General features: G+C 49.6%; 2 protein-coding genes and 1 long non-coding RNA gene across 5 annotated transcripts in view; 2 read left to right on the forward strand and 1 right to left on the reverse strand.

The window, feature by feature from the left end:
• SLC14A2 (solute carrier family 14 member 2) overlaps positions 1–2,735 on the forward strand; it is a 424,969-nt gene extending 422,234 nt beyond the window's left edge. Inside the window, exon 22 of the mRNA XM_077900639.1 lies at positions 1,698–2,735. Coding sequence (XP_077756765.1) covers positions 1,698–1,898 — 201 coding nt within the window. The 3' untranslated portion in view covers positions 1,899–2,735. The remainder of the gene's footprint in view (positions 1–1,697) is intronic.
• The window catches only part of LOC144315705 (uncharacterized), a 29,566-nt gene extending 16,159 nt beyond the window's left edge, over positions 1–13,407 (reverse strand). Inside the window, exons 1-2 of one of the 3 annotated variants that reach the window (XR_013381503.1) lie at positions 13,162–13,407; positions 12,027–12,359 (exon numbers count right to left, since the gene is read on the reverse strand). This is a non-coding gene — a long non-coding RNA (uncharacterized LOC144315705). The remainder of the gene's footprint in view (positions 1–12,026; positions 12,360–13,161) is intronic. The other 2 variants (XR_013381504.1, XR_013381505.1) reach the window with 2 other exon arrangements.
• The window catches only part of LOC144315701 (urea transporter 1), a 48,888-nt gene continuing 35,544 nt past the window's right edge, over positions 10,150–23,493 (forward strand). Inside the window, exon 1 of the mRNA XM_077900636.1 lies at positions 10,150–10,297. The gene's annotated coding sequence lies outside the window, so the exon portion shown is untranslated. The remainder of the gene's footprint in view (positions 10,298–23,493) is intronic.

Raw genomic sequence — 23,493 nt, forward strand, 5'->3', positions numbered from 1 at the left:
CTCGGGCAGGGTACTGAAAGAGAAGCCAAACCAGAGGCTTCTGTTCAGGGATGGCCGGTCCTTTCTTCTGTGTGCAGATGAGTCAGAGGTGATACCACCCAATTTAGGCTTTTTTTTTTTTAAATCAAGTGTACTTTCTGCGTTCCTATGATGTTTAAGATGCTGTGTTGATCACTCTCAGGGATACAAAAAAGCGCAGGCTATTGACTCTCTCCAAAGGAATTTCCAATCTTCTCGAGGAATAGGGGATAAACATGTCGAGTGATGTTTATGAGCCCATCCAAGCCCTCCACACACGAGAGGACTTAAGAGCTGTGTCCTTCTGCTTTCTCGCTGGCACTTGTATGCACTGCCCCGTGCCTTCCACAATGCCACCCTCTACTTGACACTCATGGCCACGTGCTGAGGGCTATTTACAGAGTCCTCAGTATGTACTAGGCACCAACTCTCTAAGTAGACACTGTTATCCCTACTTTACTCTTGAGGATATAAGTCTCAGGCAGATGAAATGCCTTTAACAAGGTGATTGGAGCTGAGATGTGGATCTGGGCCTGTGGGACTCTAGATCTACATCGTCTCCCACTGTAGGGCTCCAGGGGGTGCTTCCCTAAACACACTGTGCTGTGTTAGCAGGGCTTTAGGCAGACTCACGGGATGGAATTCATTACTCTTGATATTCTTACAGCCACAGTTCTGGCTGCCATAGTTCTTCTTCAGGCCCCATCCAGCAGTGCCATCTTTGAGCACACACATCACTGGCATTGTTATCTCCATGGTATTTACCCAAGGTCTTTACTGCTTAAAATGAAATGGCGCTGGGGGTTGATGGAACGTGATTTGGTCTGCCTCACAGTTGAGTCTGCAGGCTCCCTGTCAACAAGCTCTCCACTCAAGTGAACTCAAGGAAGAGTGGGGAGGCACATCAGAAAGGCTCAAGGCATCTTAAGGAATAAAAAAACAGGTCAACTCCATGAGAAGGGAAGCTGGGAATGGGTGATCCCTTTGAGAAGAGAGGTTCCTGCCCTCCACCACCAGCCCCTGGAACTAGGAGATCACGTCTCTGCCTCTCTCCAAATGTCTGTTCGATCTCCGTGTCTCTCCGCAGTGGGTTTCTTCTGCTGCACACAGTGCCCCAGTGGCCACCCAGCAATGGTTGGCTCTCCAGTCATTTCAAACCAAGACCTCAACCTCTCTTAGTTCAAATCCTCAAAAGAAAATTCAGTTCCCAGGCCATCTGCCTGTGGAAATTGCATTTGAGTCAAGTCCCTTGCTCTAGTTCAATCAGCTGTGACCAAAGAGAAAAAGGTCATGAGCTACAAAATAGCTGCCAAAGCCACTCCTTCAACAGGGGCTATGGGAAAAGACAGGCAATGGTCATGGTTCCTAGAGTTGGAGGTAGAGCCTGGCCAGACAGCCCAAGACAAACCATGGTTTCTACATAAACCCACATTCCATATTACAATACGGTTCCAATGGCTGCATTTTGAAGAATGTGTGTCCACCTGCTACAATGTGGACAGAGAGCACTGACGTGATTTTATTTATACTGGTCAAGAATTAAGTATTATTCTATCAATGCTCACAAAGATCTGTCGTCTACCCAGGGATGGAGGGGCTTGATAAGGGCTGACAAAACAGGCACAAGCATCTGATATAACCAAGGTTTCTCTTGTGTGTCTCCCCTGCCCCCCACCCAGTTTGGACTACCACCGTGCACCTGGCCCTTCTGCCTCTCAGCACTCACCTTCCTGCTCCTGACGACCAACAACCCCGCCATCTACAAGCTTCCACTCAGCAAAGTCACCTACCCAGAGGCCAACCGCATCTACTACCTATCCCAGGAGAAAAACAGAAGAGCATCAACCATAACAAAGTACCAGGCCTATGATGTCTCCTAGGCTGCCTTTTCCAAAACACTCAGCCTTCAGCAGGTTGTCCCGGTCCCCAGGCTGAAGGCCATTCAACTTCCCTTTCTGTCTGTTTTGTGATTTTCCCTTCAAGCAAGCCTACACCCTAGTTATTCCCCTGCATAGGGACATGCATGTATAGTCACCATTTAGGAACCTCTCAGGTCCAAGATGCACAACGCTTAGCAAGGATACAATAGTTTAGACTCCATACCCATAGCTCACTGCAGAAGAGCTCCCTTGGAGGGGTTTTCCCTCTTCTGCAAAATAAGCCATGTCACTAAAGAGAACTCATCAAGGAGACAGTGATTGGTGGCATGCACTTCCAACTCAGTCATTTCATGGAGCAATGCACAGTGCCAGGGAACATGTATCAGCCTGGAAGGTGATGGGGTGGTTCTGTCCCAGCTCTGCCTCTAATGAGCTCCTGCCATGTTGGGTGAGCACATCCCTGCTCTCAGCCTCGACTTCTTATTAGTTTCATGACAGGGAGGGACTCTATAGTCCCTCCTACCACAGAAATGTTGATTCTTCTCTCTCTCCCATAAACTGACAAAATGAGCATGACTATCAAATAATTACAGTAAATAATAGATGGAGGGCTTACCTGGAGACAAGGCAGGAAAATGTTCATATTCTGAGATTTGTTCTTGGGTCATGAGAAGATGTTCTCCAGATTTGGGGTTAGGAAACTAAACTCACTGGAAATGCCAACATGCCTTCCTTTACATACCAGAAATATTTCTGGAAATGTCATAAGATGAAAACCGATCTTTTTCAACACTCAAATCATGTTTTAAACAAATGTGTTTTCTTTTGTAGCATAGATAAGCATTCTCTTATTAAATGGTTAAGTTCACAAGGTGGTATCAGGGTTTTCTTGAAATGGAGCTCACCTACCCTGTTCACACATTGCCCATTTGAGGGGATTTTCATGGTCAAGCAAGTGTCTGACAAGAGATGAGGAAAAGTTAAAAATCATCAGTAGATGGTTTGATTTGCTTACAGAGAGAATTACACTGAAATGACTAAGGTCTTTGTTTTTTCTGTTTCAGTAGAAGCACAGGTATTAACAACACATCTCACTTTTTAGGGAATAGTCTTTTAGTCTTGCACCTCAAAATTACAAACCCAGCCATACTTGAATGGCCAATAACTCTTGTTATTTAGTTACTCTGGTTACAGCATTAAGCTCCTAACTCACAGGACCCCTTTGTGGGAATCCATGTGGCTCAGCCCTCCCACCTCGCCTCCACAGCACAGGAATAAACTTCTCCAGTGCCTCAGTGGACACCCTTCCCTCCACACCCTTCCATATTCTCAATTTAGCATGGTGGGATGAGGACATAAGATCATAAGATAGGGGAAGAAGGCCAGGGGCAGGAGACACAGCCTCTAGAAATGCAGCTTTAAGGAAAGAATTACATTTAACCAAAATCCATCATTTGGAAAAAGCTGGTGTCTATGTTCATCTTTTCCTTCCTCTGTCTGCCCTGAGATCCCAGCCATCTTCTGCCGGCCCAAGAGCACTGTGGTGCCTCTTTCTCCACCAGGTCATACCTAGCCATTATGACTTCTCCAGGAAAACGGAATACTTCCTGCTGAAAGCAAATCCCCCATATGGGAAAGGGGAATGAGTCACACTCCAGAGGCTACCTCTGAGTTTGTGATCACACCTTGAGGCCAAGAAGGTCTCAGGCTATATTTTAATGACCATGGAGTTGTGGCTCTCTGAAGATCAAGCAACCAGGGATTTCCCCAGATGGCTGTTTCTGCTCACAGCTCACTCAGCTGCCCCAGAACTCTTAAGTGATGACATCGAACCATTAAAATAGCACTTTCTGTGTATTTTCCACCAAAGTATTATAATCTGAATTTATGAAGACCAGGAAATCCTCCACACGCATACCATTCTGCTTAGTGACCGCTAACAAATCCCTTCAGGTGTTCTAAATATTTCAAAATCCTCATCTATAAAGCAAATTGAGTTGGCCCAGGATATCGAGCAAGGTAGGAATAGATGGGATAAAAGAATTCAACCTATGAAAATGTATGAAGGCCACAGGATTTCAAAAGTCTATATCAGCACCTTATTTAGGTGCTACAGAGGAGAGAGTTCCTGAGAGCTGGTTGTGCAAGTGAGTGCACCGCTCCTATCACACCTATGGCTTGAAATCAGCTGTGGAGGTAATATTTCCACCATAGAATCAACAAACTACAAATGTGGGCTTTTCCACCCAGATAGCCGGCTTCCCAGTACACCATGGCCAGGGCAGTTTGGCTTAAAAGAAAAAGAACTGTTGTAGGGCTCCAGACCAGAAGTTCAGAAACTAGGCTGAAATACTCAATGCAACAACACCACATAGATGCCATCCCACATACAGGAGGCATCTACAAGGACAGAAAATGTGTTCTCAGGCATTAAAAAAAGCTCAGAAGACTTACCCACCAAGTCTAATACTGAAAGCACACCAGGTGGAAGCATCCAGATAGAACAAATCCAGGAAATGTTGCAGGGATACAAGAAGTGCGGGGAGATTGAACATCTCAGTGATGCTTGCTGTTCATTAGGACCAAAGGGGAAAAAAAATAGAAGGAAAGTACCTGTAACAATCTAAAGTGGACTATTAAATGATTAGGAGGGAGAGGGGGACAAATGAGGCAGGAGAGCCTGTAAGAGTACTTGGCTTATACAAAAACTGGTAAGTTTAAAAAGTTCACAAGGAGAAATAAAAGGCTGATCAGAGCATCCACCATGAAAACAAAATTAGAATTATGATTTTTGAACTAGAAGAAAGTCCCATCTTTCCAATGGAGAATAGCAAAGGAGGAAAAATAAGCCGTCCCTCAAAAGACAGTAAATATAAAAAATAAACAGAAGGTAGAAACTGGTCATAATATAACATAATGTAATTAATATAATAATAATAATATAATATAATCATTAAATAATTATAATATATAATATAATAATATAATTATTAAATAATAATATAATATAATTGACTGAAAAAATGTTAACTATTAAATTTACCACTGGAAGGCAGAGACCCTCAGGTTGCTTTTTGGAAAAAGGCTTTACAATTTGCTGTTCACAAAAAGAACATCTAAAAGAAAGACATAAATGTTTAAACACAAAAAAATAATAATAATGCAATAAGATAAATAAGAACTAAAAGAAAGTTTGGGGCATCAACCATAATACCTTGAAAAGTGAAATTTAAGGCAAAAAAAGGTCAAAAAACAAAAAATATATACATTCTTAGTCATCAGGAAAATATGAATCAAAGCCACAATGAAATGTCCTTTCATGCATCAGAATGGCTAGTATCAAAGCCAAGAAACAACAAGGGTTGGCAGGACCTGGGGGAAAACGACCCTTCTGCTCTGGTGTGGGAATACAAACTTGTGCAGCTGCTTGGAAAACAGTATGCAGGATCCTCAAAAAAATGAGAAATAGAACTACCTTATAACCCAGGCAATCCCATTTCTGGGTATGTATCCAAAGAATACAAAAACATTAACTCAAAAAGATAGCTGCACCCCCACATTCACTTCAGCATTATTTATAAGGCTGAAACATAGAAACAAGCTAAGTGTCTACTGATAGATGAGTGAATAAAGAAAATGTGCCACAGATATACAATAGAACATTATTCCGTTATAAAAAAAGAATGGAATCTTGTCATTTGTGACAATGTGGACAGACTTCAAGGGGATTATATTAAGTGAAATACGTCCAACCAAGAAAGAAAAATATCATATATTCTTACTTATATGTGGAATCCAAAAATAAATAAATGAATTAAAAAAAAAAAAAAAAACAAGTTCATAGAAACAGAGAACACATTGATGGTTGCCCGAGCTGAGAGGTAAGGGATGGGAGAAATGAGTGAAGTGTTTTTTTTGTTTAGTTTCAATAAATTAAAAAACAGAAAGAATGATGTGCAAGGAACAATAGGACAACAGTACAAAATTATCACAAACACATATAGTACACAATCAGCCTCAAGCACATCAAGCAAGAACTGGCTGGACATCAGGGAGAAATAAACAAGCCAATAATTGTAGGTTTTACCAAAACCTCAGAAACTGATACATCAAAAGAACAAAAAATGAATAGAGACATGAGAGATATGAACGATGGAATTAGCAAGTGTGAGCTATTATTTACATGTAGGATTCTAAATCTGCCCCCTCAACATCCTCCCTCCGAAAAAAAACAAGCAGGGGACACATGTTTTTCTCAAGAACCCCTAGAGAATTAACCACATAGGCCACGTATCACACTGTAAAGCAAGCTTGGGATCCTCACAAAACGCTGGTGGGAAGTTGCCTAGTGCAGCCACTCAGGGAGCAGGTCCTCAGTATTCAGTCACGTTAAGTCTACACACCCTCTGTGACCTAGAAATTCCCCTCCCCTAGCAGATACGGTCATCAGGAGAAGTGTTGCCTGCTTCCACAGCGGCCGTCAGGACGGCTACACCTGCCCGCATTCACCATGGTGGAAGAGCCAAAGAAGGCGAAGGCAAAGTGGAGCCCCCGCAGCAGACCCGCGCCCAGGACCACAGAGCAATGTCAAAAAATCTTAATTAAAAACCTAGTGCCGGGCAGCCCTGGTGGGGCAGCGGTTTAGCACCGCTTGCATCCCGGGGTGTGATCCTTAGAGACCTGGGATCGAGTCCCATGTCGGGTTCCCTGCATGGAGCCTGCTTCTCCCTCTGCCTGTGTCTCTGCCTCTCTCTCTGTGTATCTCATGAATAAATAAATAAAATTTTTAAAAATAATAAAATAAATAAAAACCTAGTGCTGAGCTAAAAACACAAATGTGACATTTATGATCAGTATCACGTACATTAATCAAAAAAGCAGGCACGTCAAACAACAATACACAGTTTGCAAGCCCTCAAACAAAAAGAGAAAAGACCGTGGAGTATAAAAACGAAAAGACATGCTCCCTTCTGTAGGTTCAAGGCAGGCAGCCTTCCTGGGCCCGTGCAGATCGCAGGCAAGGACTACGCCGCAAGGGTGACTCAGCTCGGCCAGAAGAAAATCTTAACAGAGCGGGGCTTAGAGGGCACTCTGCTCGGGCCCTTGAGCCTCGGGCTGGCGGCGTCCCACTGGCCCCAGGACTCAGGCCGGGTCAATCTGCAAAGCCCTCCAGTGTCCATTCTGCCTGCACCCACATTTGGAAGCATTCCGGCCACACTTTTTTTTTTTTTTTTTTAGATTCTATTCATTTATTCATGAGAGACACAGAGAGAGAGAAAGAGGCAGAGACACAGGCAGAGGGAGAAGCAGGTCCCATGCAGGGAACCCGACGCCGGACTCGATCCTGGGACTCCAGGATCACACCCCAGGCGGAAGGCAGCGCTTAAACTGCTGAGCCACCCGGGCTGCCCCTGGCCACACTTTTAAGTGCATATTTTTATATATTAGATGTAATTTGCATATATTAACATAACTCTGTGCTTTGCCTCCAAATTAGATGACCATCATAATCCTGAGAGTAACAACAGTAGTGTTGTATATAACGTTATATATTTCTGCTTTTCGAATATTTTAGAATCTCAGATAAAATGTGGAGGGAAAGGGAAATTTTGTGGTTGTCGAGAATGACAGCAGTGGCATGGAGACTGTCAGCTGAGTTCACAAAGAGTGGGGACCTCAGGGATAATAAATTGGAGCTCACATTAACCTCCCATGCTCATCAAACCTCATGGCTGAGTCAATCAGGTTAGGTGTGGAGAGGCCTGAGCTCTGAAATCAGACAGCCCCGGTTTTGAATCCAGCCCTTCTCTGTTCCTTACTGGCTGGGGGTGAATCTCTTACCTGCAGCGTATCACCTACAAAATGAGGATGACGTCCCCCCCACCCCAAGAGCAGTGTTGATATAGCGCTAAATACGGATCCCTGGAATGTGACTAGTCCACGCCAGGGTCCATCACTGTGCGGTGCTGGCGGGAGGGGAGCTCACAGTCTTACCCCTACTTCCCAGGCGGTCCCAGTGACCAGAAATGCCCAGAAGGGCCGAGACATGATATGATAGGTGTTCTTTAAAATGTGGGTGCTCAGGGGTGCCTGGGTGGCTCAGTCAGTTAAGTGTCTGCCTTCAGCTAAGGTCATGACCCCAGGGTCCTGGGATGGAGTGCTGCCTTGGGCTCCTTGTTCAGTGGGGAGCCTGCTTCTCCCTCTGGCTGCCACTGCCCCTGCTTGTGCTTTCTCTTTCTCTTTCTCCCTCTGACAAATAAATAAAATCTCTTAATAAAATAAAATAAATAAATAAAATAAAATAAAATAAAATAAAATAAAATAAAATAAAATAAAATAAAATAAAATAAAATAAAATACGGAGGTTCAGGCCAGAGGGGCCAGATCAGAATCTCCTCTTAGCTTTAAAATGCTAAGGAAAGGACTGGCTGGACACTGGTCATAGCTCAGGTGTGACCCAAGTGGGGGTACACCAAGGCATCCCTTCAATTCACCATTTGGACTGTCCTCTTTCCTTCCTCTCCTACCTCACATATTTTAGAAAACTTTCTCAAAATGAACTCCCCAGAGGCCCCTTGTTTCCTTAATCCCTTAAGGTCACCACTATGGAGCATACCACACAGCTGTTCTCTGCTTCAATTATGTGGGTCTTTTCTCCAATTAAATTGTAAGTCCTAGGAGGATAGTGGTTGTAGTATACACACCCACACAGATAACACATACACACACACACACACACACACACACACACACACATGCTATCCCAGGAGTACGTTACATGCATGCACAATGCACACACACAGAGATGTACCCACCTGTGTAGACACACAAACGTGTGCAGACAGAAACCACAGATACTTATGTACCTGCATATATCAGTACATCTACACACACACACACACACACACACACACACAGTTGTTTTTGTTTTTGTGTCTCTTCCGAGAACTAGCCATGATGGGCACCTAGTGGCCCTGGGGAAATAATTGGTTGGGGAATGGAAACACCTCCTGTCTCCACTCAGTCTCCCTCTACGGAGCCCGTTTGCTCACACTGGCTGGATCTTGAGATCTGTTTCATGCCTCCATCCACCCGCACATGATGGATACACAGAATCTCAGGCAGGCCAGCTGCTTGAATCTTGCCTCCCAAACCTCCCAACATATACTCCCTGAATAGTCTTTAGGGAGGACACTCTTCAGAACAGACCCCTCATCCAGCCCTAGGCATGTCATCATCTGATGGGTAGTAATGTCAAGCCTCTACAAAGGTCCTTTGCCACCATCCTTTCCTTAGAGAGCCTCCAGGGTTTGGATCCAGACCATGTAATGGTCTTGGGTGGGGGAGGTGGATGGTGGACCAGTAGCCCTCAAACTTGAACACACATCAGAATCACCTACAGCATTTGGGAAATAGAGTGCGAGGCCTGACCCCCAGATTCTGATTCAGCAGGTCTGAGGCAGGGAGGGCCTGGGAATTTGCATTTCTAACAAGTTCCAGTGTAACGCTGTTGGACCAAGGACTGTGCTTTGAAAATCACCGGTGTAGACTTAGAAATGGTGCTGCCTCCGTCATCCCTTCCCCTTGCTCTGCCGGTTATAATGCTCTGGTTTGCAAACTTTCATGCATATAAGAATCACCAACTGTTCTTATGAAAACACAGATCCTTGGTCCTCAGCCCCAAAGATTTTGATTTAGTAGATTTGAGTGGAACCAGGAATCTGAACTTCTAGAAAACTCTCAGATCATACGGATGCAGCTGGGTCAAGGTCCAGACTTTGAGATCATTGCACAGTGGTGCTCAGTCTGGACTGGATTCAAATCACCTGACCCTGGACCACACTGGTCAGCAGGGGCCTGGGGACAGGTAGTTTTAAAGTTCCCAGAGGGATTCTACTGTGCAGCCAGAGTCTCCAATCAGGGCCACTTCTAGAGGCTGTTGAGCCCCCCGCCATCCTAGAGTCCCCAGTGGGTTTTGATAAGTAGGCTTGCCGTGGGTGCAGCGAGAAGCACTGCAAGGTGCCTGGACGAGGAAGAGGTATGCACAGGAGGCACAGAGAATCCTCAGAAGTGATGCTTGCCTCTTCCTCCACGTTGTTGGGTCCTGGCCCTGCACCCCAAAGGAGACTAGATTTAAAAAAAAAAAATGAAACCACTAAACAGGAAACATCTGGCCCAGGAGGCTGAGCAGACAAGCAAGGTTTTGCATTGGCCCCGGAAACCTGCCAGGCACGCAGCCTGGGCCCTAGAAAGGAAGCCACTGGAGCAGCTGGGTGGTCAGCGGCGCCCCCGGCTCACGCTGCTGCTCTCAGGCAGGGGTCTCCCCGGCCCTGCGGCGCGGGCAGCGCTGGCCTTCGTGAGCGGCACGGTGAGAAGCGGCAGGTGTGCTGTGTGAGCAGGTACGGAGCGGGCCAGGGCTCCCCCAGTCCCCAACCCGGGGAAGGAAGTGGAAGTGGAAGTGGAAGGGGCCAGGAGCAGTCGGTGCTGCCGCAGGTAGACAGACAGGTGGGCAGGCGAGCCCTGCGTGCGGGAAGCCCAGGCCAGGTAGATGTTCGAGGTAAGATACAGAGACAGAAGAGCAGAACACAGGGAAACGTGGGGAAGCAGGTGGCGGGAGGCCAGGCAGTCCCATAACAGGAAGGGGCCAGGGACGGGCGGTGTCGCTTCTGGCATGAGGCTCCTCCCCTCTGTGAACGGCCAGGGCCAGGGGCCAGTTGTCACTCTTCTCCCCAGCTCTGGCTTCTGGAGGAGTCTGTCTGAATCAGGAGGCCCCACCAGAATGTTCCAGAGAGCATCACCTCTAGTGTGGCCTGAGCTGATGTGGGGAGCAGGGTTGTGGGGGTCGAGGAGAGCAGATCAGGGGGCCAGGCCGACACTACCAGAATCTTGGGGGGGGGGCACTGGCAGGAGTAGCCATCAGTGCTCCCCGAGGGGTGAGGCCAAGGAGGGGCGCCCTGCAGCAGAAGGTGGAGAGGGGCGCTCGTGCCAGGAGTGCGGGTGCCCTAGCAGATAACAAGGGTGCAGGTGCCCCAGCACCAGGTCCCCTAAAGGGTTATGAGGTGGGAGCCCCCTCCCCACCCCCGGCACCATTATGTTGTCACCCAAGGGTATCTTGTCCCCGGGGTCAGAGTTGGCCTATTTCCACGCAATTCTGGAGCTGACACATTTCCACTGTGCTCCTGGCGCACGGAGGAGCTGTGGGATCGTACTGGGCCCATCTGATTGCTGAACTGAGAGACATTGGGGTGCGGCTGGTTTCTGGCAGCGCTGGTGCAGAGCTCGGCACCCCGGAACATGGGGCCCAGGACTGAGGTGAGGACCTGGGGGGCAGGACAGGGAGCCCAGGGCTGTGGCAGAGGGACCCAGCGGCATTCCTGGGCCCCTAGCCTCCCACTCTCCTGGGTCACCACCCTGGCCCCCTGACCCCGGCCCCCAGGACCTCAACAGGAATAGACTGATCCCCTCGCGGAGGGGGGGGCGGGGTCTGCATGTGCAGGGGAGTGAGACACTGGCAGACACAGTCACCCCAGAGAGATACGCAGCACTGCCACCCCCACTTTCTCCTGTCCCCCAGTTCTACCCCCTTTCCTCTCCCGCCGGCCACCCCAGCCCCTGGTAGGCAAGCCATGCACGGGTTAAGGTGCTATAGGGTCTGTGCCGCCCCTGCACGCAGGGCCAGGGCCAACCTCACAAGGCCTGTGTAGTCACAGGGGCTGCACAGTCGCTTTCACACTCTTCCGTCACCCTCTCAAAACCCTTACTGATTTTTGCACTGGGCCCCGTGAATCATGTCTCGCTGGGGCCCGGAGATCTCTGTGCCACAGCGACAGCATGAAGCTCCCCCCTGCTTTTTGTGCCCCTCCCTCACCCATGGCAGTGTAGGCAGCGATGTGACATTCTGTATACACAGAGGGAAGAGAAGGGCGCACATGCAAGGAAGGAGGCAAACGCACAGAGAGGGGGCACCTGCCATTCTGAGGCCCAGCACCCCTGGGCTCCGTGGTGCAGGGTCTGGAATGAGCCAGAAGACACCGGTGACCTGAATCTGGCAAAAATTTCTTGGTAGCCTCCATATTCTTTCGGCAAACTAATTTTTACATAAGCTGTGATGTTGACCGTCCAACTTACCGGTTTAATTTTATGTTGTCTGGTATTGCTAGTTCCGTCTGGGTGGGTCTTAGTCCCAAAACAAGGTGGCAAATTCTGAGGCCAGGGACCCCATCTCCTAATTATGTGGACACCACACAGCACATGGCTGGGCACAGGATTTCCTTGTGGCTGGATTCGGTCGTCTGGGCTCTTAGCACTGTTACCTGAAGGAAGGAGGGCGCAGGGAGGGCTTCCATGGAGAGAGGGAAACTGAGTGCTAAGGGTGAGGGCTGGGTGTCTGCAGAGTCCAAGCCCAGCCCTGTCACGTGACTCTGCCTCAGGCACTCTCTCCAACAGCCTCCGTTTCCTCACCTATGAAATGAGAATAAAGGTAGCGGTGCCTCCTAGGTCCGTCCAAATGGACTAAACTGGGCCGCCTCCTGCATTTGAACGTGCACCCAGGTCTCCTGAAGATCTTATCAGATGCCCGCTCTGTGTCAATAGGGTCCCGGGTGGGGTCTGAACTGCTGCAATTTGCAAGTCCCGGAGTGATCCCGAAGCTTCCGGTCTCGACGCCCAACTCTTACTTAGGGAGACACTGTGTGCTGCCCAGTTGAGCAGCATCAGCACCGCCAGAGAAACTTGTTGGAAATGCAGATCCTCAGGTGCCACCCGCACCTACTGACTCAGAGATTCCGGGGGGGTGGGCACAAGCTATCTGGGTGAACAAGCCTTCCAGATGCTTCTGGTGCAGGTGGGTTTGAGAACTACTCGGCTCAGCACGGCGCTTTCTTTTCAATCACACGGGTACTGACTTAAGAACCTGTTAGGAGCTTAACGCCGTCCTAAGTGATGTGGTGGGAAGGAGCAAAGACCCTGGAACCCCCCTGGGCTCTACCTGCTTAGAATTCAGGTCAGGGGTGGGGGTGGGTGGGCACCAGCTACTGTGTATATAGGAATGGGGGGGGCACGGAGAGTGGAGTGCTTATGGAAAATGCATATTTCAGGTTTTCCACTACAAAGAGCTTTCTCTGTCACGCCTGCCTCCCCAAGAGGTTGATTCAGTGGAGTCTAGATCTCTCCAACAAAACGCCAGCTTTTCTGCCCCTCACTCTGTAACCCAGGGCCGCACTCTGACACACAGTCCTTTAGAGCGTGACACCAGCAAACTCACCGGAAGAGAACCGGCCGCCAAGCCGTGCGTGTGCTCGGAAACACGCTCTGGGAAGGGGAAGAGGCTGCCGCGGCCCGGGCAGCCGAGCAGGACCGATCCAGGCGGCGTGGGCCGGGCCGCACGCAGCCTCAACCCCGGGCTGCCCGGGACCCTCCGCTGAGGCAGCGGCCGCTCGGGCCCGTCGGACCGGCCAAAGGGCTGCCGGGGGGCCGGAGGGGAGGAGCCGCAGCCGCAGCCCGGCGGACCCCGCGGACCCCTGCGGCCCCCCGCGGCCGGAATTCCCGCCCGAACCCCCGCGGCCGCGCTCGGAGGGGCCCTCCCCGGAGCGGGGCGGGGCGTGAGCTGAGCGCAGCGCAGCGCTCATTGGTGGGTGTCAGCCCGCTGGGGGCGGGCCAGACAGGCGAGGGGCCAATGGGAGCAGCCCGCCCGCCCGGGCTCGGGGGCCGAGGAAAGGGACGGAGAGGCGGCGGCCCGGAGCCCCGCGCAGCGCCCGCGGGCCCCGGGGGTGCGGCCGGCCTGACAATGGGAGGAAGCCGCGGGCTGTAAACAGAGCTGCCGCGGACGGACGCGGAGGCCGGAGGCCTGTCCGGGTGCCTCGTCTTTGTGATCGTGACCCCGAGCCACGGTTTCCTGTCCCCGAGCCCGCGCTCCCCGGGCCGGCGGGGCCGCGGGGGTTGCGGCGGGTCCCGGGGCGGGGGCGCCCCGCGAGCTGGAAGGCGCGGCCCGGCTCTTCGCGGCCCCGCAGGCTGCGGACCGAGACCCAGGGGAGCCGCCCCCGCCTTTTCTCCCGGACGCGCGTGGCAAAATCCGCTCTGTCCCGAGCACCGGCTCAGCTCCCGCAGCCAGCAGCTCTTCTTCCAGAGGGAAGACTCCATTGAAAAAAATAAAATAAAATGAAAAGGGTTTCTTTTCCTACACACTTGCTGTGATTTTCCCACGGCCTCTCGGGAGGAAAGACTTTATGGGAATTTTCCTAGAACACCTGGATCGGGATAAAATTCACTCGCCACGCAGCTCACCCTCTGGAGGGATACGTCTCCACAGAACTGGGCAAGCTTCTCCACCACCATCGATCTTAGAACGTTTTCATTGTCCCAAAAAGAAACCTTACCCGTTAGCAATCACTCCCCATTTCCTCCTAACCCCTAGGTAAACACTACTACTTCTACTTTTAATACCAATGTTAATACTGAACAGTGGGTTTTGGTTTTTGTTTTGTTTTGTTTTGTTTTTTGAAAGTGTGGTCCATGAACCACCTGCATCAGAATCACCTGGATGGGGTTTAAAAATAGAGATCACCGGGGCCCCTTCAGACCCAGTCCTCGGGAGCTCTGGAGCTGGACCCCAGAGGCCGCACACCCAGCTCTGGGGTGATTCTCGTGCTCCCCAAAGTGTGAGAACTGCTGCTCGTCCTTGGATTGAAGGACAGAGTCAAGCTGTCCGTGGAGACATGGGGGACAGAGGCTGACAGGTGCCCAGGACCAAGACGGCTCTCCCTGTCCCTTCCTTTCTCGTCCTCATTTTCACTGCCCAGCTCCATGCCCTGCAACGTGTAGACACATCCAGGGAATGTGGTCACAGAACTGAAGCTCCCCCATGTGCTCCTTGGCCTGTGCTACCTCCAGATTGTCACCAGAGAGCGCCAGAGCACCTCCAAAGCCAAGCCGTCTCCCCTTCCCCGGCAGGCTCTCCATTCAGAGTGCTCTTCCAATCTCAGACCTATCTCACACCTCACTGATCCTCTGAAGGATGTTGGGCCCCAGGAGGATGCTTTTTGCGGAAAAAGCAAAAAACACTTATTACTTGTGAGCCCTGGAGAGTTTGTTTAATGCCTCTGGGGCAGTTCTCACCCCAACAAGGAAATATATGAACCTGTTACTTGTCCTGCTTTTAATGGTTAAAAGAGATCATCGAGGTAACGCTCCTCAATCAGCTCCTGGCTACTATTATTCCACCACAGGCAGTGATTTGCACTGCTAGGAAAGCGGGAAGCTTGAATGGTAATATATATATATATATATATATATATATATATATATATATATATATATAAACTTAATAGAGCCAAATAAGGAACACTCAGTTATGAAATTTTGGATCATCTCTGCCCTTTCCCCAGCCCATGTGAACACCAGAACTTGACGTTCAGTAGACTCAACCCACTTCAGAGAGACCCTGCTGAAACTCTTCTCAAAAGAATGGATTCAGGACATTTACCTCAGAATTAGGTACACTGTGATTGTGTTTTAGAAAGACTGTTATTTACTAAAACCAGTTAAGTTTTTGGAGATATGTAAGTGACCACAAACATGAATTTTATAAAATGTGCATGAAATTATTTAATTTATTATTGTTTATACTTAATTTCATTATGAACAAAGCTAAGTTTGGCCTTGACAAAACTGGTGGGCAGTGAAGATGGGAATGAGAAAGGAAGAAGGGACAGGAAGAGCGGTCTTGGTCCTTGGCACCAGTCAGCCTCTGCTCCTTGTCCCTCCAAGCAGTCCTGACATGTTCATGGGCCTTGGAGGGAACCCTTACTTCTCTAGCCTCTGCTCTCACCAACCACACATGCACGCGCACTCACTAAGCTCCTCCACATTAGGGTGGCTTCTAAACCTTATTTTACTCGATAGAGACCGTTCATACTAATCTTATCATGCTTTCCTTACCTTTCCCACCAGAAACACTCCCATTCAGTCTTCAATATCCTGTTCAAGTACCACCAGCATCTTATGTGGAGTTCTCTGATTCTTAAGGCAAAGCTAAGTGTCCTTCCTCAATAGTTCCACGGTATTCTGTGCATGCCTCAGCTCCAACATCGTTGATCTGTCTTATATAACAGGTTTGGGGTCTCCTTGCCCACAAGAAGCAGCCTTAGAATGGACCCGTCCAAGGATCTTAGGCTCTGACCCACTGCCCTCATGCCAGGCCAGAAGTCACTCCACTTCAGTCTGCAAAGCCTACCATGAGGTCAAGTGGCAGAGCTCAGACAGCCTACAACAAATCTACTCTTAACATATATCCAGAAACGTGAAAAAATCATAAGTGAACACTTCGTGAATGAATTTCCAGTAAATGAACATACTCCTATGACCAAGAAACAGGATATTAACAACATCCAGAAGCCCCTCAATGATCCAGTTTAAAAATGCATTTCTAACTATTTAGACTTGTAATTTTAAAAGTAAGCTATCAAGATTCAAATATGTGAGTAATTACAAGCTTGTCAAAGACATTTTAGAAGTTACAGAAGCCAAATGCCCCCTGAGGAAGCCACTCTGTGGATCTGGAGTCACTGTGTTCCTTTTCAGAGCAACTTCCAGGCCGTCGGCTAACCTGAACCCCACAGTGGGCGCTCCTGAGCCTCGGAGCTGAGCCAGGATTAGAGGAGGCAGGCTCACCATCTAAGGGAGTGAAACCATTAGCAACGTTTGAAGAACAAGGTCACGTTGACTATAAGGACATTCCAGGTACAGGTTAATGGAAGTGAGCTGGAGAACAGCTACTGTTGGTTGCCTGCCGTCTCTGTGCCCGCCTGTGTTGGGGCTTCCCAGTGATACCATTGGGAGAGTTGTCCCCACTTGAAAGAAGAAGGAGCTGAAGAGAACCAATGGGACTTGTCCCAAATCTTCAAATCATCATGCCTCAAAGCCCCAGAACCAGGATTTCAATCCACCTGACTCTTGAGAACAACTTTCTAGAAGGAACAGCATAGGCAAAGCCAACTGGGGTAGGAATGAGGACCTTTCATCCCAGGCACTTCTACACTGGAGAACTGACATACCCACGTGTCATCCCACTGAGGAGTGATGAGAATTACGGATGGAGGGGTAGAGTGGCACCCCATTACAGATGGAGGGCCCTGAATATAGGTAGAGGAGCTTTAGAGAAAGGACTACCGCTTGCCTGAAGCAGCTACTTTGCCCCTCTTGCCATTCTGTGTGTGATGATTAAGAGTCACGGTGGGGACCTTGGTGTGTGTGTGTGTGATCTTAATATATGTTTTTCTTCTGCATTTCTGCCAATGTCTTGATGTTTCCCGTCAGTGTGTTTGGTAGGCCTTACTGCCCTGGTATTTGCCATTAGAGGAAATGTACTGGCTCTGTTATTGATGTATCACCTTGGCCCCCAGCATCACAGAGGCGTTTGGGATGATACTGTGACCTTCTAACCTAATGTGCTTATAGGAAAAGCACAAGCCCAGCAGCCCACGAGAGGCGATGGGGCCACAAGCCTGTGTGGCTGTTCTGTGTGTGTGTGCACAGATTCCTCTTATCTCGAGAAGCCCCTGTAGCCTAGAGAGGAGTACTGGGCAGCGTGTTGCCTGCTACCCCCTTGGGTTGACCTTCCAGGCTCTGCTAGCGGAACTGTCCACCTGCCTGGATGGCTTGATGCCCTCTGCTAATGGCAGCCACGGTGTCAAAGGCACGACGTGCCCTACAGGTGGATGGCCTGGCTGGTGCCTGGCTCTACTGCTCACCAGCCCTGAACAGCCCACCTCTCCCCTCCTCTGCTTTTTTATCTTTTAAAAGGTTTTGCTGCCTGAAGAGAAGAAAAAGAATCTGCCCCCACCCTAGCAAAATATAAGCCCTCAAGGACAGAAGTCATGGCTACCGGTGTCAAGCAGAGGGTCCTGGTGCAGCAAAGTGCTGAGTAGGCTTCTGATGAATGGCTCTGCCCACCCCCCATCTTCCTCCTGCCTTCTCATGCGGCCTAATGATGCTTCTAACAGCCCCCATGGCCCCAGAATATAACAAGGCTCTCATCTTCCCCATCACTTCTGGGTGAACCCCCAAATTCTATGTCTCCAGCCCTGGACTCTTGTCCAAACCAGAGTGTTGCACCTCCCACGGCAAGCTGGGCATTTCCACCTGTCTGTCTAGACATCTCAAATTCCATGTCACGAAGTGGGCCTTAACTGCCTTTACTCTACCTCATACTGTCGTCTCAAAACCATTAGTAAGGAGTAAGAGACTTACATCAGAGTACACATATCGTAAATAGATAGCTTGGTGAATTTTCACAAACTAACACCACCAGGTGACCAGCTCCCAGATCAAGACGTTGAACACCATCAGTCCCCAGAAGTCCTTGTGCCCCCTCCCAGTGCTGGTTGGCTTACAGACTTCTTCCAGGTTAGCCTGTGTTTGAATTTCATATAATTGGAATTGTATGATCTATACACTCCTTTGTGCTTGGCTTCTTTTGCTCCCCATTTTGAGATGCATGCATACCATTGCCTGCGGCTGTAGGGCACTCATTCCCTCGCCGTGCAGATAAATCAGTATTTATCCACCATGCTGCTTGCTGACGAGCAATTGGGTTGTTTCCCATTTGGGGCTGTTTGGGGTCGGACTATATTGGACTTCATGGCGCGTTGTCTCTCGGTGTGATGGATGCAGGTACTTCGTCTGTGCATATTGCTGTGGGGGAGTGGCCGGGCCTTGGGGTGTGCAGAAACCCGCTCTAGCAGGTTCCGCCAGGCGGTTCTCCAAAGTGGTTATGGGGATGCGTCTCCCAGCAGCGGGTGTGAGTTCTGGTTGCTCCACTGACTCACCAACGCTTGACACCATGTTTGATTCACTCATCCTTCACCCCGTGCCTACCTGGGTCCCTTTGTCCTCCCAAATTATCTCATGTGAGCAGCCCCTTCCCCTTGGCCCAGCCCACTGCAGGCAGCGTGAACTCTGCCAACCTGCCTAGCTCTGGCCTTCGGGCTCCGAGAACCGCTCCCAGCAAATCTCCCCAAATGCTGCTTTAATTGTCACTCTGCTCTGTGCATAAACCTTCAATCGCTCCTCATCTCCTGTTCCTTTAGAGCCACATCTGTTCATCTGTCTGGCCTTGGACACTGTCTGCAAACCTAGTCAACGATCAAGCCAGACCCCATGTCTCCCTTAGGCCCCGATGTTCCTTCATCCCTCCCCTGCGGTGACTTCCAATGTCCCAGACCCTCGCCCTGTAAGTCTGGGACGTCTGCTTGTCTGTCAGGGTAATTGTCTTCTTTGTTAGCCATTCTGGAAGAAACCCCGAGGCTGGACAGGGTTCATGCTGGCAAAGCCTTAGAGAACCTGTTCCAGCACCTCTGTCTCCAGAGAAACTCCAAATTACAAAGGATTATTTTTATAAAGGATTTTTTTAAAAATCCAAATGATTTAGCAGGTGTTTTTGTGACTTTTCTTAAAGTGACAACTATCACTTCTTATTTGCTGATAGCTTTTATTTGATCTGAAAGCAGGTGGAGCTTGGGATATGAGCTGGAAGGGGAGGTGAGGGGCTGTGGATAGAAATTCTAGGTTGGCTCTGCTTTTAAAAGCACTTCTCACTGAGAAAAACATCCTCCTCAGGGGCAGGTTCACAAGCAGCCACCACATTTAAGGAGGCTTCTGATCAATAGAAAGGTTTTGAAAGCTCTTTATCATTACAGAGAATCACAAGTAAGTGCCGGGGAGATAGGAAGCAGGCATTTTTTTTTTTCCTGTTCTTCCCAAATTTTAAAAAGGCTAAAAATGTGTCTTGTTTGTTTATGGTTTATTATAGTTATTACTTGTATTCTTTACATGAGGGACCCCAATATACTACAGTTCATATTGCCCATATTTAGAGCTTAGAGCATGATTTTGTAACTTTAAATGGCCATAGGCATCTTTTCTTTCATAATGTAGCATGTTTCTTCCTCTGATGCTGAGTCCTTCGGAAGAGACTCAGTGCCTGCTTAGTATATCCTATCACAGGGAAGCAAATGTCAGAGTGCAGCATTAGCCCAAAATGCCTTGCACAAGCGTGCTGGAACCCTGCCTTCCTTGTGAACCTGCCTGGGGGCTGAACTGATAGACCATGACCCACAGCACGCTGTTCACAGCCCACAAAGATGCCATGTTTCTCTTAGCTCACATTCAGTTTTCTTTCTCAAAGGCTGCCTGGCTTTTCCTGCCTTCACTAAAGTGCTCGTCAGATGTCAAAGGCCTTACGAGGCCTGTATCTTCGGTAGAGCTCTCTCTGCCGACTCCAGACACCACTGATAGGATCCAAACTCTTCCAGCCCAAGACTGTGTCTGCTCACAACTTAGCACTTCATTGCACAGCATCTTGTATTATTTAAGAGAGCCCGAAAATCTGCCCATTTTTTATTAAACTTGACAGGCATCCTGTCCCTCCTTGGAAGACTGCATGATGGGCTTCCTTATAGGCTAATGATTCTTACACATCCCTTCTGTGCTAAGGAAGAAGTGCCTTTCTGTCCATAGCATGACCATTGGTCACATAGAGCCTCGCCCCGGCACTCACTTTTCCCTGTGTCTTGTTGCCGCACAGATAACAGAGCCATCTTATACTTTGTGCCACCCACTACAGCCGCGAGGACTGACCTGCATCCACAATGGGGTGCAATAGTGCGGATGAATCAATGGCAGCTAACTCAAGGCAGAGGGGCGCCTCAGAGCACGGCCTAGATAGCCTGAGAGAAGATGCTGAGGCTCAGGTCAGCAGGAAGACCGAGAACTGGAGAAGGCATGGTGACTTTACAGCCTAAGATCTGGGATGTAGAGAGGGGAGGGAGGAGTCAGTCCTACCCCACCCCCATCTCCACCCCCAATTTTTGGAGAACTCAGGCTTCCTGGGCTTAGGGTAAGGCCTGGTTGAGAGCTAGGATTGGGACCATCCCAGATCACCCACACTGACCTCTACCGTGGAGCCCTGAAGACACAGGCTTCCTTTCTACTCACCGAACTCAGGATGACTCCATGCTCCAAGGACCGGCCAGCCTGCCTGCATGCCTGAAGCTGGGCTCAATCCTCCCCAGTGTTAGGACAGTGTTAGAGGCCAGCCAGAGCCTCTGACCACAAGGCTGACCTGTAGGCTCGAGTGCTGACTGTTTGGTGCCTGTGGTCGATTGACCTGTGGATGATCAAGGGCCAACCATGCATGTTAGAGGTGGCGGGGACCTGCCCCTGGACTACACGTACCAGTCACAGTGCCGTACCCTGCTCTGAGGGCCATACTGGGGGGAAATCCACCCCTGTGTCACACCAAAGACACACGCACCTATCTCAGTACTATGCAAGAAATCACCCTAGCCCTCCAAGTTACCATAGTGACAGAGTCATTTACCCATTTATTCATCCATGGACTTGGTGAATAGCTAGTGAGGGTCCCTAGGAGCCAGACACGGAGCCCCAAACCAGGGCTATAGCAGCAAATAAGACCAGCCCCTACCCTGCCCTCAGGAAGCTTGCCGTCTGGTGGGCAAACCCCGTGAAGCATATGCTTGCACAATTATGTAATTACAAATGCTGGGCAATGTGGTGAGAGAAGAGAGAAGCACTCTAGGAGACATGTGCCAAGGATTGCAGTCCTGGCCCACAGAGCCACCTTCCTGCAAACAATGAGTCTGAATGGGGGACAATTTAGCCGCCTCTGCCCTCAGGTAGGAGGGACAGCAAATGGAAAGGCGGGTGTCGTTGGTAAGGTGTACGTGTCTATTGCTGTAAGGTAGGCTGTAAAAAATACAGTTAAACACAGGTGGTTTGGCCTTTTAGCCACAGAACTTGTATAGCGGGGTTGGTGGGGAGAGGGGAGGATTATGGCAGGGCCCTGGGGGTCAAAAGGCCAAGAAATCCCAGATGGAGAACCAAGTGGCAAGGGCCCCCAAGGAAGATGCTCAGGGAAGATCCCTAGCCCTGGGGGGATAGGGGTTGCACCTGCAGTGTGGGGGTGCTCGTCCTGCGGGCGGGCAGGATGCTGCTGGCTGGACCCCAGGTACTGCTGCTGGGGTCCCTGGGCTGGAGGAACCTGCCCCTGTGCCTGCAAGCATCCCCCTCTCAAGCCCCGTGATCATTTGTCTTATGACCGAGGGCCGGGAGGCACTCACCAAGCCTACGTGGAGCGATGCGCCCCAGGCAGAGGGTGCGGCCTGCCAGAGTCTCAGGGGATGCTGAGGCTTCTGCAGGAGGCGGCCCTGGCGACTGGCCCAGCATGTGACAGCGCGCTCTGGGCTGCCAGCTGGAACACCACAGGGCTCACTTGGGCTCTCCATGGAGTTTCCAAGCAAGACATTGGAATTTGTAAACTGTTGCCACTCCGGGGATTTGAATCCATCCCTTTGCACCAAGTCTCAAGGACGGGGATGTTTGAGAGGGTGCTTCCAAAACGTTAACAGCACGCAAATCCCCTGGAGATCTGGTTAAAATGCAAAATCTGATTCCACAAGTCTGAGTGGGGCTTCATTTTTGAAACAAGTTCCCAGGGGTACCAAGGCTGCCAGTTTGCGGACGCCTTACAGACTTGAGGACACCAACAGGAGTGAACGCAGTGAACGCAGTTAAACCCTCCCTATTCTGAGTAAGTGCTGAGAGGGAGAGGCAGCTCCACCACCCATCAGCCACTCAGTAAGCATTCGTTGAGCCTAAGAACTGAGGCAAAGACCAGCAGAAATAAGGAAGTCAGGGGTAGAAAGTGCCTTAGATGGGAATAATGATAAAGATCACCTGTGCCTGAATGCCTATCATGTGCCTCAATCTTGTCTCATCTCTGGATTTGGCAAGGTAGGTTTTACTGATCTCCATTAATTTCGTAATGAAATTAAGGCTTGGAAAGATGAAGTCATCTTCCCCAGAGGGGGCTAGCTGGCTGGAATTTGAATCCTGTCGATCAAACTCCAAAATCCACCTGATCTCACTATGACACACATCCTTGCTTTGGAGGGTAAGGAAGCAGAACTAGATTTAGTCCAGGGGCTCTCGACCTCACTGGCGTGTAAGAATCAGCAAGACTTTTAAAAACTCCCACAGCCCAAGCCAATTACATCAGATGCTCTACTATCAGCATTTTGTAAAGCCCCCTCCCCCGGGAATTCCAATGTGCAAGCAAGACTGGGAGTCACTGAGTGAGTCCAGCTCCCCTTCTGGTAAATTAAGGCAATTAAGTAGCTGATGGATGGAGTCCAGTCTCATCGGAACCAGTACCTCTCAGTTCTTCCTCAGGGACTCCTTCCCAGAAACCAGCTAAACACAAACCATGTAGTAGGGTGAAACAGGATAGGACAGGGTGTGGAATGGAGATGCTGCTAGGGAAAAATACATAGAAAAGAGCCGTAAGCATCAGCCAATGCTACAGGCACTATATACATAGAAGCTGAGGGGAAGATTCGTTGGGAAAGAGAAAAACTCAGCTCACTGAAGTCCTTGAAATTAGAACATCTTAGTCATCGCTGAGTCATCTTAGCATCTGTGAGGTGATGGATAGATGAGTGTATGGATGGAACCAGGAAGATGGGGTGGGTCCCCCAGACAAGGAGATATGGAACACAAGTTGAACAGAGAAATGGGGCTC

This window comes from Canis aureus, chromosome 6, assembly GCF_053574225.1.
Source record: "Canis aureus isolate CA01 chromosome 6, VMU_Caureus_v.1.0, whole genome shotgun sequence".
NCBI lineage: Eukaryota > Metazoa > Chordata > Mammalia > Carnivora > Canidae > Canis > Canis aureus.